Source organism: Urocitellus parryii, chromosome 5 (genome assembly GCF_045843805.1).
Source record: "Urocitellus parryii isolate mUroPar1 chromosome 5, mUroPar1.hap1, whole genome shotgun sequence".
NCBI lineage: Eukaryota > Metazoa > Chordata > Mammalia > Rodentia > Sciuridae > Urocitellus > Urocitellus parryii.
In genome coordinates this window covers 110,881,758-110,894,469 of record NC_135535.1, presented here as the reverse complement: position 1 = coordinate 110,894,469, position 12,712 = coordinate 110,881,758, and the positions used below count along the sequence as shown (strand labels likewise).

At 39.1% G+C, this 12,712-nt stretch overlaps 1 protein-coding gene across 1 annotated transcript in view; it reads left to right on the top strand.

The window, feature by feature from the left end:
• Positions 1-81: 81 nt before the first annotated feature.
• Tulp3 (TUB like protein 3) overlaps positions 82-12,712 on the top strand; it is a 61,876-nt gene continuing 49,245 nt past the window's right edge. The window contains exon 1 of the mRNA XM_026407274.2: positions 82-167. Within this exon, the coding sequence (XP_026263059.2) occupies positions 127-167 (41 nt within the window). The 5' untranslated portion in view covers positions 82-126. The remainder of the gene's footprint in view (positions 168-12,712) is intronic.

The following is a 12,712-nucleotide window of genomic DNA, read 5'->3' as shown; positions in this document are numbered from 1 at the left end:
AATAGGCGGTGGCGACAGTGCGGGGTGTGGTTGCCAGGGGGCGGGGTCCGGCTGCCGGCCAGACTTGCCACCCTAGCATCGGCGTCCTGGGGTCTGGTGGTGGGTGCTGCTGGTGAAGCGGCCGGCATGGAGGCGTCGCACTACGGACTCGGACCCCGCGGGGACAGGTCAGAAAGGGATGGCGGTTGTATCCTATTGAGCGGGGCGGAGGGTTGAAGCGAGAAGGTGGAGGTCTTGTCCCGGAGCTCTGCTGGCAGAGGGTAGGGGCTCGCGTCGCATCCCGAGGGACTGAGGCGGCGGCGGGAGGGAGCCCTCTGTCCCCAGTCCCAGGTGGACCACCCTTGTTAAAGGTGAAGCCCAGAAGAGACGGCTCTGCAGCCTGTACCGTGAGCAGACTTCTGTTCGGGTCCCCGCTTGCGAACTCTGGGAGTTCTCTTTACAAGCTCGCCGTGCCCCCTCTGGGCCTCAGATTTCCCTTACTTGGGATGCGTTAGCACCGCTCGGCAAGCACACTGCCTGGGAGTGTCATAACTGAGAGTGGTTGGACAAAGTGTCGGGGAGTCGAAGCGGAAGATTTAGTAATTTGCTCTAATGCCATTGCTTTTGGCAAGTAGTGCTGAATTCTGGAACGGAGTCTGAGGACTGAGAATGCAAAGTTCTTCTTTTTCTTCTGTTTTCCAGTAGTTGTCCCTCACTCAGGACTGTTTTATTTTCGAATACCCCTTGTTTGGGCTCCTTTTTCTCTGCCGTGCCCCCTCTTTCTGCCTCCGCCAGAAGAAGAGCAAGAAATGATTTGAAATCTCAGCCTGTCTATTTTCTTGTTAGTTAGGTTCATGGAAAGTTAATGGAGAGTCGTGTGAAATTATTGACTCAAAACTTTGGCATTGTCTGAGAGAAGACGACTATATGCTTAGCTCTTTATTCCATTACTGGGGCAAGTTAAGATTTGGCAAGTAAGGGTTTAGTCTTATTTAAAGTAGCATATGTGGGGCTGGGATTGTAGCTCAGTGGTAGAGCGCTTGCCTAGTACGAGTGAGGCACTGGGTTCCACTCTCAGCACCACATATAAATAACTAAAATAAAGACCATCAACAACTATAAAATTTAAAAAATAATAAACTAGCATATAAACAATTTTAAACCATTTTTTTTTGGAAAAGTCACACAGGAGAGGTTCGAGTATAGGACATCCATTTTCCCTTTTCATCAGGTTCTGTGTACTTAATAGCTACACTCGTGAAATTTCACGGTGCTTTTTTTTACCCCAAGTTGAGAAAAAAATTGATACTTACTAAGTGTGAGCATGGAACTGTAGGATAGGTAAAGTTGGTATTCAGCTTTTCTGGTTGAATTTAGATTATACTTGTTTAGGAGTGGGAACTCAAATATACATATATAAATATACATATATATCTTTATTCATTTATTATTTTTATGTGGTGCTGAGGATCCAACCCAGTACCTCATACATGCTGGGCAAGTACTCTACCACTGAGCCACAGCCTCTGGGAACTCAATTTTTAATCGAATGAATTTAAACAGCAGCTGTTTTCATGGACACCAAATGTTTGATATGACTCACGATTTTGGAGGGAAAATGGAATTGACTTTGATATTGTGGCAATGAGGCAATTTTTAAAAATTTATTGGACCAGAAGCTTAAAGATATAATTAAAAATTTTTTTTGTTCTCCCTTTTTTCTTATCAAAGAAACCAGCTCTTTAATTTTTAAAATTGACATCAAGGGAAATGTGTGACTCCCTGAATATTTCTCTTGCCCTAGGGTAATGTTAGTTACCTAGGTAAAGTTAATGCAACTTATCTTTTCTTTTTTGGTACCAGGGATTGAACCCAGGGGCTCTTTACCATTGAGCTACATCCTCAACCTTTTCTATTTTTTGTTTTGAGACAGAGTCTCACTAAATTGCCAAGGTTGGATTTGAATTTGCAATCCTCCTGTCTCAGCCTTCCAAGCCACTGGGATTACAGGCCTGTGCCACTGCTCCTGGCATTTTTATCACTTTTTAACTCATTTGTTGCTAAGAAGGAGTGAATGTGTCTTGGGGTTTCGACTTCTGTTTATGTATTTAATGCTTGTTTTTATTTATTATTTTAGTTTTAGTTGTGTTTATTTTTATGTGGTGCCAAAGATCTGATCCAGTGCCTCACACGTGCTAGGCAAGTGCTGTATCACTGAGCTACAACCCCAGCCCTATTTAAGTTGTTTTGTTGTTGTTGTTGTTGTTGTTATTGTTTGTTTGTTTAGTTTTGTTTTGGTATTGGGAATTGAACCCAGGGGAGCTTTACCACTGAGCTACATCTCAATCCTTTTTTTTTTTTTTTGGTACAGGGATTGAACCCAGGAGTGTTTAACCAATGAGCCACATCCCCAGCCCTTTTAAAAATATTTAAAGATAGGGTCTTACTGAATTGCTAAGTGCCTCACAAAGTTGCTGAGACTGCCTATGAACTAGCAAATCCTCCTGCCTTAGCCTTTTGAGCTGCTGGGATTACAGGCGTGCGCCACTGTGCCCTGAGTCACCCTTTTAATTTTTTATTTTGAGACAGAGTCTTGCTAAATTGATGAGGCTGGCCTCGAACTTTCTATCCTTCTGGCTCAGTCTCCTGAGTCACTGGGATTACATATGTACATCACCATACCTGATAATTTTATTTTATTTTTTTTTGTGGTGCTGGGGATTGAACCCTCTAGGACCTTGTGCGTGCAAGGCAAGCACTGTACCAACTGAGCTATCTGCCCAGCCCGACACCACACCTGGTCATTTAATGTTTTTGATTAAATACATTGATAGAGATTTTAGTATTAATACTTTTCCCTGGGAGGATAATTGACTTTTTAAGTTTCCTGTGATTTTTTTTTTCATTTGAATTATGTGACTATTTTACTACAAGGCAGATTTATTTACAATAAAGTAGAAACATTGTTAATGAACAAACTTCAACTGTTTTTTCTTATGTCTAAAATATGTAGTGAAAATTGGAGATGGGATTTGAAACTACACTCAGGACATTTGTTGAGGTGAGGCATTTTATAATATCAATTCCCTAGATACGATAGGGGTTATCTAGTGTTGGGACTTGAGTTCTCTCTGGCCTTTGTAAGTGATACGGAATTGAAGATGTGGTTTTCAGTGTGTTGTGACCTTGTGACCTAGAATTATCTAAGAAAGTCCTGGTCTGTGGTTTATCCATATGCCATAGTTTCTCTTTAGAAATATGAATAGTAGTTCTGACTGGAAGTTATGCCAGTCTTGTTACTAACAATATCTAACATACATGTATTTCTACAAATTTGAAGGCCACACACAGCTCTAAAACGGAAAGAATAGTCCTTTTTAACAACTTTCTTCCAAGGTCTTTCTGTTCCAGTCAGGCTGATTCAGATAGTTTTTTTTCCGATGGTTTTAATGTCTGGCTTCTCTTATTCTTTCCTATGGAAATTCTGCAGTTTTCCTGGCATTGGTACCCACTGAAAGAAAAAGCTAATGCTTGTTCTTACCAAAAGGGAAAGAATGCTTGAATTCCTCAGAGGAGCTGAAGCTGCCTTGCTTCACAGTATTTGAGGGGTTTAGGGTCTGAATAATTCCCTTAGTTCCCTGTTGAAGAGTATCTCTGCAGTGGAATGAAGTCTTCTTTCAAACTAGAATTTCCTGTAGGCTGCTATTGCTCTTTCCTCTGAATCAGTTCACCAGGAATAAACTCCTTGTACTACTAAATACTAAATATCTTCTGCCTAGTCAGACATACTTGCTGTCAGTAATAATGAATGCCAAAAAAATTTCCTAGCCTGCTTAAAGGCTTGAATCTATGTGTGCCTGAGAGAGGGCATACTGTCCACACGTGTTGTCTTTATTTAATTTTATTTTTTTGCCGGTGGTGCTGGGAATTCAACCCAAAACTTTGTACTTACTGAGCACCTTTGAACCATACCTCCTCCCTCTTTATTAACTTACTTTTTAGGAGTTGATTTTTTTGGGGGAGGTTTGGATAACTGAGATGGAACCCAGGGCCTCACACATGCCAAGCAAATGCTGTACCTCTGAGCCACATTCCCAGCCTGGTAGGAGACTTGTTAATGAAGATGTCATGTCTGTCCCTTTGCCATAGAATCTTCTGTGACAACATTAAGTGTTACTATTGTACCAGTCACCATGATTTCTGAAAGAACTGTTCTGAACTGGAGGATGGTGATACTTTTATTCTTTGTAAGATGGCACCTGATGTTTTGCCACAAACATAAACAAAGCATTATGGTGAGGGGAGCACTGGAAGCTTTCACTGTTTCTGAGTTCTCCTGTCAGCCTTTTGCCCTTCAGCAGTGGGATTCTGAGCAGGTTATCTACTTCTTTGGCCAGAATTTTCTCTTCTAGAAATGAGGGCTTCTTTGGATTCCTTCAGTGATTTATAATAAATTGATACAATAACAAATAGATATATTTAAACTGTACATAGTACAAATTTCAAAAGATACAAAATGAAATTTAGTGAAAACTGATTCTTCTCATTATCTCCATGTCACCTACTATTGGTAGATTTCTTGGGGTCCCTGCAAAATACTTTTTTTTTTTTTGATGAGCGGGTTGCCTGGAATTGTACCTAGGGTCTTGCTTGAACTGAGCATGTATTTTACCACTGAGCTACACCAGAGCCAAATGATCTCTTAATATTTCTTTCCTACTCTTCAAATTTGATCATTTTGATTTTTAGAATACAACATATCATCTAAATTCTGATGTCTACTTTTTTAGAGTATGAGTTATAGTTGGCAAGTTTTGTTTCGTTTCTTTACTGTGACAATGTATAGAGAATAAAACTATAATATAAAAATTAGAATTTTTTTTTCACACAGGCTTTTAAAAACTGAAATCAGTGCTTTTTAGCCTTGCAGAAAGAAACTTCAGTAAATCTAAAATTTGCCTTTGATTTGGGTTTTGGAATGAAAGAGGTTTAACAAAGGATAAATTGTTTTCATATTGTAACAATGTATTTTGTTACAGTGATTTGATATGTCTGGAAAGCTCCAGGCAAAAGTAGGAAGGAGCATTTGATGGAAGTTCTTAAACTGGTAAACCAGTGTTGTTGTTGTTTTTGGGGGGGAGTGGTACATACTCTACCACTGAACTACATCCCCGGCCCTTTTTATTTTTTTGCCTTTATTTTATTAGTTTATTTTTATGTGGTGCTAACGATTGAACCCAGTGCCTCACACATGCTAGGCAGACACTCTGCCACTGAATTACAGCCCTGGCCCTTATTTTTTGAGACAAGAGTCTTGCTAAATTGCTGAGGCTGGCCTCCAATTTGCAATCCTTGTGCTTCAGCCTCTTGCAGTCTCTGGGCTTACAGGTATGCATTCAACTGCATTTTTTAGAAAGGGAAAAGTCTAGCAAGAGAAAAAATGATGAATACTAACAACTTATTTGTGTGACCTTTGTAATTTTCAGAGTATAGTCAGATATTTGATTTCTTGAACTTCATTATTCTGAAGAAAACAGGGCAGGAGCCATTAACTTAATCCCAGTGGCTCGGGTGGCTGAGGCAGGAGGATCACGAGTTCAAAGCCAGCCTCAGCAACTTAGTGAGACCCTAAGCAACTCAGTGAGGCCCTATGCAACTCAGGGAGACCCGGTCTCTAAATAAAATATAAAATAGTGCTGGGGATGTGGCTCAGTGGTCAAGTGCCCTTGAGCTCAATCCCTGGTACCAAAAAAAAAAAAAGGTTGTGATAGTGGGGTGTGGTGGTGCGGGCCTATAGACCCAGCTGCTTGGGCTCAAGCCAATGTAATATAGGGAGACCCTGTCTCAAAAACAAGCCGAAATAGGGCATGGTGGCACATTCTTGTAATCCCAGCAACTCAGTAGGCTGAGGCAGAAGGATCATAAGCCTCAGCAACTTAGAGAGGTCCTAATTTAGCAAGACCCTGTCTCAACATTGAAAATAAAGAGGGATGTGGAGTGTACAAATGAGTACTGATTTATCCAAAGAAAAGAAAATATTTATTTAGTTTGCCATGCTGGGGATGGAACCCTCGTTAGGTAAGCAGACACTGTACTGGGCTATGCCCCTAGCTCCCAGAATATCATACTTCCATCTTTATTCAAAAATAAATAAATAATGTTCCTGAAGAGAGAACATATAGCCCGCCCCCTCCCCCCCCCAGGAAGAGAGAAACAGATAAAAGGTAGAATGGACTTAGGTTCTGAGTATTATCTATTTTTGGATCTACAAGAAATGAATGCATTCTGGTTCTAGTCATACATTTTAAATAACCTTTCTGTTTGGCTCACTCAAAGGAATTCCTTTTGCATTTGCTATGTGGGTCATGCAAAACCTAAAGGGGTTCACTGTAAAATAATTTTCCTTGCTCTGCTCTTTGGAGCTATATGAATTCTTAAATTGGGTGCCAGCTTTTCCTTCTTCTCATTGCCTCCCTCTCCCTAGGCAATTTCTCTGCTTTCACTCTGTCTTACTAAATGAGCCTCTTAGGAGATGGATTTTAATTCCCTAGCTTCAATTAAGTTAACTCCAGATTGTGTCAGTCTTTCAAGTAGAAGACAGCTGAGCCTAGAATACTAACATTTCTCCTTGGTTGAGGAAGGATGGATTTCAAAGGAGTCTTTTCTGGCAGTACTGATTTGATTTATATGGATCTTTTCCCAGGAACAATGTTTTGTTCTAGCCAGATGTGTCTCAGTATGTGAAAATATGGCCTTCCAGTATTGACATTTAGAATCTGGACAGGTTTACTTAAAAAATACTTTATTTATAATCACAGCAGCTTGGGAGATTGAGGCAAGAGGACTGTGAGTTCAAAGCCAGTCTCAGCAACAGCAAGGTGCTAAGCAACTCAGTGAGACCCTGTCTCTAAATAAAATACAAAATAGGGTGGGGGATGTTGCTTGGTGGTCGAGTGCCCCTGAGTTCAATCCCTGGTATCAAAAAGACAAAAAACAAAACAAAAAACCACTTTATTTGTGGGACTGCGGTTGTAGCTCAGTGGTAGAGTACTTGCCTAGCATGTGTGAGGCCTGGGTTCAATCCTCAGCACCACATAAAAATAAATAAATAAAATAAAGGTATTGTGTTCATCTACAACTAAAAAAATTTTAAAAAAATACTTTATTTGTAGCTGTTGCTATTACCTAAAATGATTGTTAGTTTGAACATAAAATCTGATGCCCTTTTTCTCCTTCGGTGCTGCGGACGAACCCAGGGCCTTATGCAGGCTAGGCCCTAAACTACACCCCTAGCCCTGCAAAGACCTCTTTGAAATCCATTCACTGGCTTAGAAATTCTGCTATCTAAAAATAGCAAATGAACTGGCATTTTGAATTAAAAGGTTCTTGACAAATTTATTAAAATACCATAGTAATGAAATCCCTGACTCTGCTGACCATTGAAAGCACGTATTATCAGTGGTGCGGTTTAGCACAGTGAGATGGAAAAGAGTAAGATTTGTGATCCTGTTCTGGCTCTTTCCATGATAAGCTGTGTGACCTTGGGCAAATTGTTTAGTTCTGGGTTTGATACCTCATGTACAAAATGGGTTATAGTAACTACTTTGTAGGGGTTTTTGTTTGTTTGTTTGTGTTTTTTTTTTTTTTTTTTTTGTAACAAGGATTGAACCCAGGGACTAACTAGTGAGCCATACCTCCAACCCTTTTTATTTTTTAGTTTGAGACAGGGTCTGATGAATTTGCTTAGGGTCTTGCTAAATTTCTGAGACTGGCTTTGATTTGTAATCCTCCTGCCTCAGCCTTCTTAGTTGCTTGGATTATAGGTATGTACCATCACACCCAAACCCAGAAGGTTTTTTTTTTTTTAAATATTTTATTCGTTATTGATGTACCTTTGTTTATTTATATGTGGTGCTGTGAATCAAACCCAGTGCCTCACACATAACTAGGCAAGTGCTCTACCACTGAGCTACCAACCCCAGCCCAATGTACAGAATGTTTTGAAGGGTGATAATATCATAGTGAAGTCATGGTAGTGTTGTCAGTGAAGGTAAGGTTAAGGTAACACATTTCTTTGTAGTGTTAAAAGAATAACACTGGGAGTAGATGCATGCCTGTAACCCTAGCTACCCAGGAGAATGAAACAAGGAAATCCTAAATTTGAGGCCAGTCTGGTCAACTTAGTGAGACCCTGTCTTAAGTTTTTAAAAAAATTTTAAAAAGGATGGATGTAGCTGGTGGCGGAGTACTTGCCCAGCATGTGAAGTCCTGGGTTCAATCTCAGCACCATAAATAAATAAATAGTAATGTAAAGTAAAAATTTTATGTAATAGCAGCACTTACTGTTTGTTGAGTCCTTGCTATGGACAAATCTAATTTTTTTTTTTCTGTAGTTGTAGATGGACAGAATACCTTTATTTTATTTGTTCGTTTATATATGGTGCTAAGGATGGAACTTGCCTAGCATATGTGAGGCACTGGGTTCGATCCTTAGCACCATAGGATCGAACCCAGCATGCCACTGAGCTATAGCCCCAGCCCAACAAATCTTATTTAATTCTTATAAAACCTTATATTTTTTAAAAAATGTTTATTTTTTAGTTGTAGTTGGGCACAATCTTTATTTTATTTTTCTTATGTGGTACCGAGGATCGAACCCAGGGCCTCGAACGTGTAACGAACGATGAGCCACAACTCCAGCCCCACAATAACCTTAAATTTAGTCCTCACAATAACCATATGGATTAGTGTCATTGTCTTTAGTTTTGTCAATAAGGAAACTTGAGTCTTCCCAAGTTTATTGTTTTGGAATCAGCTCTGACCACACAGCTGTGCTTCTCTAAGTAGGGAATGCAACCTCTTAGTTTGAAGTAATGCATGCTAAGCCAGGGATCAGCAGATCTTTTCTGAAAAGGGCTACATAGTAAATATTTTCAGTTTTGTGGGCCATGCAGGCTCAGCCTTGCTACTGCAACACACATGCAGCTGTAGATAAAATATAAATGAATAAGATTGACTTTATTATTATTATTATTTATAAACACTGAAATTTGAATTTTATGTAATTTTTACATCTCAAAATATTATTTGTGTGAGACTTTTTTTAAACCTTCTAAAAATGTAGAAACCATTCTTAGCTGATAGGCAATATAAAAAGAGGCAGCATGGCTCTTTTGGCCCATCGTTGTAGTTTGCAGCTTCTATGCTAAGTCACAAGATAAGAATGTTTTCTAAAAGAGTATTTTCTATATGGAAGGTCTTATTCATATTAAGAGGGTAGTGGGGGTTGTTTTTATATTAAAATGGAACCAGTTGCATTATGGAGTAGAATCCAAAATTTAATTTTTTTTTTTTGGTACTGAAGATTGAACCCAAAGGCACTTAACTACTGAGCCATGTCCCCAATTCATTTTATTTTTTATTTTAAGAAATGGTCTTGCTGAGGAATCTTCCTTCCTGCCTCTGCCTCTGGAATCACTGGGATTATAGATGTGCACCACCATACATAGCCCAAAATTCAATTTTCAAGACAAAACATTGATTTTAAAGATGTGGAACGGGGTGTACCTCAGTGGTAGAGCAGCTCCTGGCCTTGCCATGTCCTGGTCTGTTTACTACTCCCATTTTCAGGGCCCCCCTCTCAGCACTGCCTTTTGCTCTTGCTTCTGGCTAGAGGAGCATCATAAGCAACAAGCCATCAGTCAGGCTGAAATTATTCAAGATATGCAGCCACTGGAGCAAAAGTGTGGTCTGATCCATTTGGCAGGAAATGAGAAGGCTGTCCCAGGGACTTGCAGGCTGAAGCAGGAGGATCACAAGTTTGAGGCCAGCCTCAGCAATTTAGCAAAGTCCTGTCTTAAAATTTAAAAAGGGGCTAGGGATGTAGCTCAATGGTGATGTGTGCTCCTGGATTCAATCCCAGTTCCAAAAAAAAAAAAAAGAAAGTAGACATCTTTATCCTTTTGATTCAATATCAAGCACAAAAACTACCTCACTGTAGAAGGATGGCTGGCGAAGAACTAGTGCCATCAGTAAGAGCTATTTTTTTTTTTTTTAAAGAGCTATTTTTTTTTTAACAAAAATATTTTCTTTTTTTTTTTTTTTTTTACATTCTTTTTTTTTATTTATTTTTTTATTGTTGGTCGTTCAAAACATTACATAGTTCTTAATACATCATATTTCACAGTTTGATTCAAGTGGGTTATGAACTCCCAATTTTACCCCGTATACAGATTGCTGTATCACATCAGTTACCCTTCCATTGATTGACAAATTGCCTTTCTAGTGTCTGATGCATTCTGCTGTCTGTCCTATTCTCTACTATCCCCCTCCCCTCCCCTCCCCTCCCCTTTTCTCTCTCTACCCCTAACAAAAATATTTTCAGTTGTAGATGGACATAATACCTTTATTTTATTTATTTTCTTTTTTATGTAGTGCTGAGGTTTGAACCCAGTGCCTCATATGTGCTATGTAAGTGCTCTACCACTGAGCTATACAACCACAGCCTAATAAGAGCACTTTTAATAATAGACTGGATTAATGGACATCTTTGAACTATTTTGATTGATCTTTGACTATTCCATGAGATAGGGGTCCAAATTAATTCTCTTGATATGGCTATCCAGTTGTCCTAGTACCATGTAATTGAAAAGATTATTCTTAATCTATATTTTAAACTAAAGTGTTGTTGAACATCTTTATAATTTTAGTATCTCTATACTTTAGTACCTTCATTTTTTTTTCCATTTTATTTTTGGTTATCAGAGATTGAACTTGGGGGCACTTGCTGACTGAGCCACATCCCCAGCCCTATTTTGCATTTTATTTAGAGAGAGGATCTCACTAATTTGCTTATACCTTGCTATTGCCGAGGCTGGCTTTAAACTGGCAAACCTCCTATCTCAGCCTCCCATGCTGCTAGGATTACAGGCATGCACCACCATGCCCTGCTTCTTTTGTTTTTTTCCTTTTCTTTTTTAAAATATTTTTTTAGTTGTTGATAGACCTTTATTTATTTATACGTGGTTCTGATAATCGAACCTAGTGCCTCACACATGCCAGGCAAGTGCGCTAACACTGAGCCCCAGCCCCAGCCCATCGTTTTTTCTTTATAATGTCCACAAAGTATTATTTTTTATAAACATACCTTATGTTTGCCTGTTCAGAGACATTGAAATTATGTTGATTTCTCCCCCTGTGGAACATAGTGAAGTAATAACATCCTTGTCACACATGTCTTTGTATATTTGGGGTATGCAGAGTTTGAATTTCGATAGATGTTGATAATATCCCTTTCAAAAGGTTATTTAAACTTTTTCTTCAGTAGATTATGAATGCCTGTTTTGAAGTGGAGCAGTTACCATCCATTCTTATTGCTCAGTCTATTGAAAATGCATAGTGAGTACACAGTAGGCACTCAAATATTGAAAGGCAGTAAATTAGATAGTAAAACTGAGGGGCCATTTGCAATATGGATCAGAGGCAATCTAAACTGATCTGCAAAAAGGATTCCAAATGGACATTAAAAGCTTGGCCAGAAAAAAAAAAAAATAAAAGCTTGGCCAGATAAAAAATTTAAAGTCAATTAATGCAGAATTCAACAACTTATAGCCAATTTACATATGAAAAACAAGTACCAAGGTAATCAATTCTTGTGTTTTTTATTTTATTTTATTGGTCATTCTTGTGTTCTTGGTGGATGAAACCAAGCATATTTTTGAGACCAAGATTTTGGGGGAGGGGTACCAGGGGTTGAACTCAGGGGCACTTGCCCACTGAGCCACACCCCCAGCCCTGTTTGTATTTTATTTAGAGACAGGGTCTCACTGAGTTGCTTAGTGCCTCACCATTGCTGAGGCTGGCTTTGAACTCATGATCCTCCTGCTTCAGCCTCCAGAGCCACTGGGATTACATGTGTGCGCCACTGTGCCTGGCAAAACCAAGATTTTTTGAAAAATTTTTTAATTTTTTGGACACAATAGATGTGTTATTTATTTATTTTTATGTGGTGCTGAGGATCAAACCCAGTGCCTCACAGATGCGAGACAAGTGCTCTACCAAGATTTTGACTGGCAATTATGATGGAGAATTGCCACAAAAACTTTATCAAAAAATCTATAATAAGTGAAATTTTGTTTGATAGTTGCTGAGTTCAAGATTCTGGTTAGCAAAATATTCCATGAATAATGGCAATATATACCACCTTGGAGATACTAAGGTTATAGCATTTGGCTCTTGGTGTGTGACTTGATAAAGCAATTAGCATTATTATAAGTTCAAATTTAATAGTGTGCTCGAAAATCACTCTTGCCAGCTTTACTGATGAATTATCATAATCCCAGGCTGACTTATCTTGGCAAACAAAACAAAGTTTGTTATATAGCTGATACTACAGTAGGGTTTGAAAACATTGCCCCGGTTATGCCTTTAACTGGGGGAGGAAACCAAGGAACAGAACAGAAGCCTCTCTCACCTCAATAACTGGCTTCATTGCACCCCTAGACATGCACTTCTCTAATGGTCAACTATGTAATGTGCATAGCTAATAGGACAGGTACTATTATAGTAAATCTAAAAAGAGTTCACCTTAGGTTTAAAACAAAGTTTTCAGGGCTGGGATTGTAGCTTAGTGGTTGAGCGCTTGCCTCACATGCGTGAGGCACTGGGCTCCATTCTCAGCACCACATAAAATAAATAAAACAAAGATATTGTGTCCATCATCTACAACTAAAAG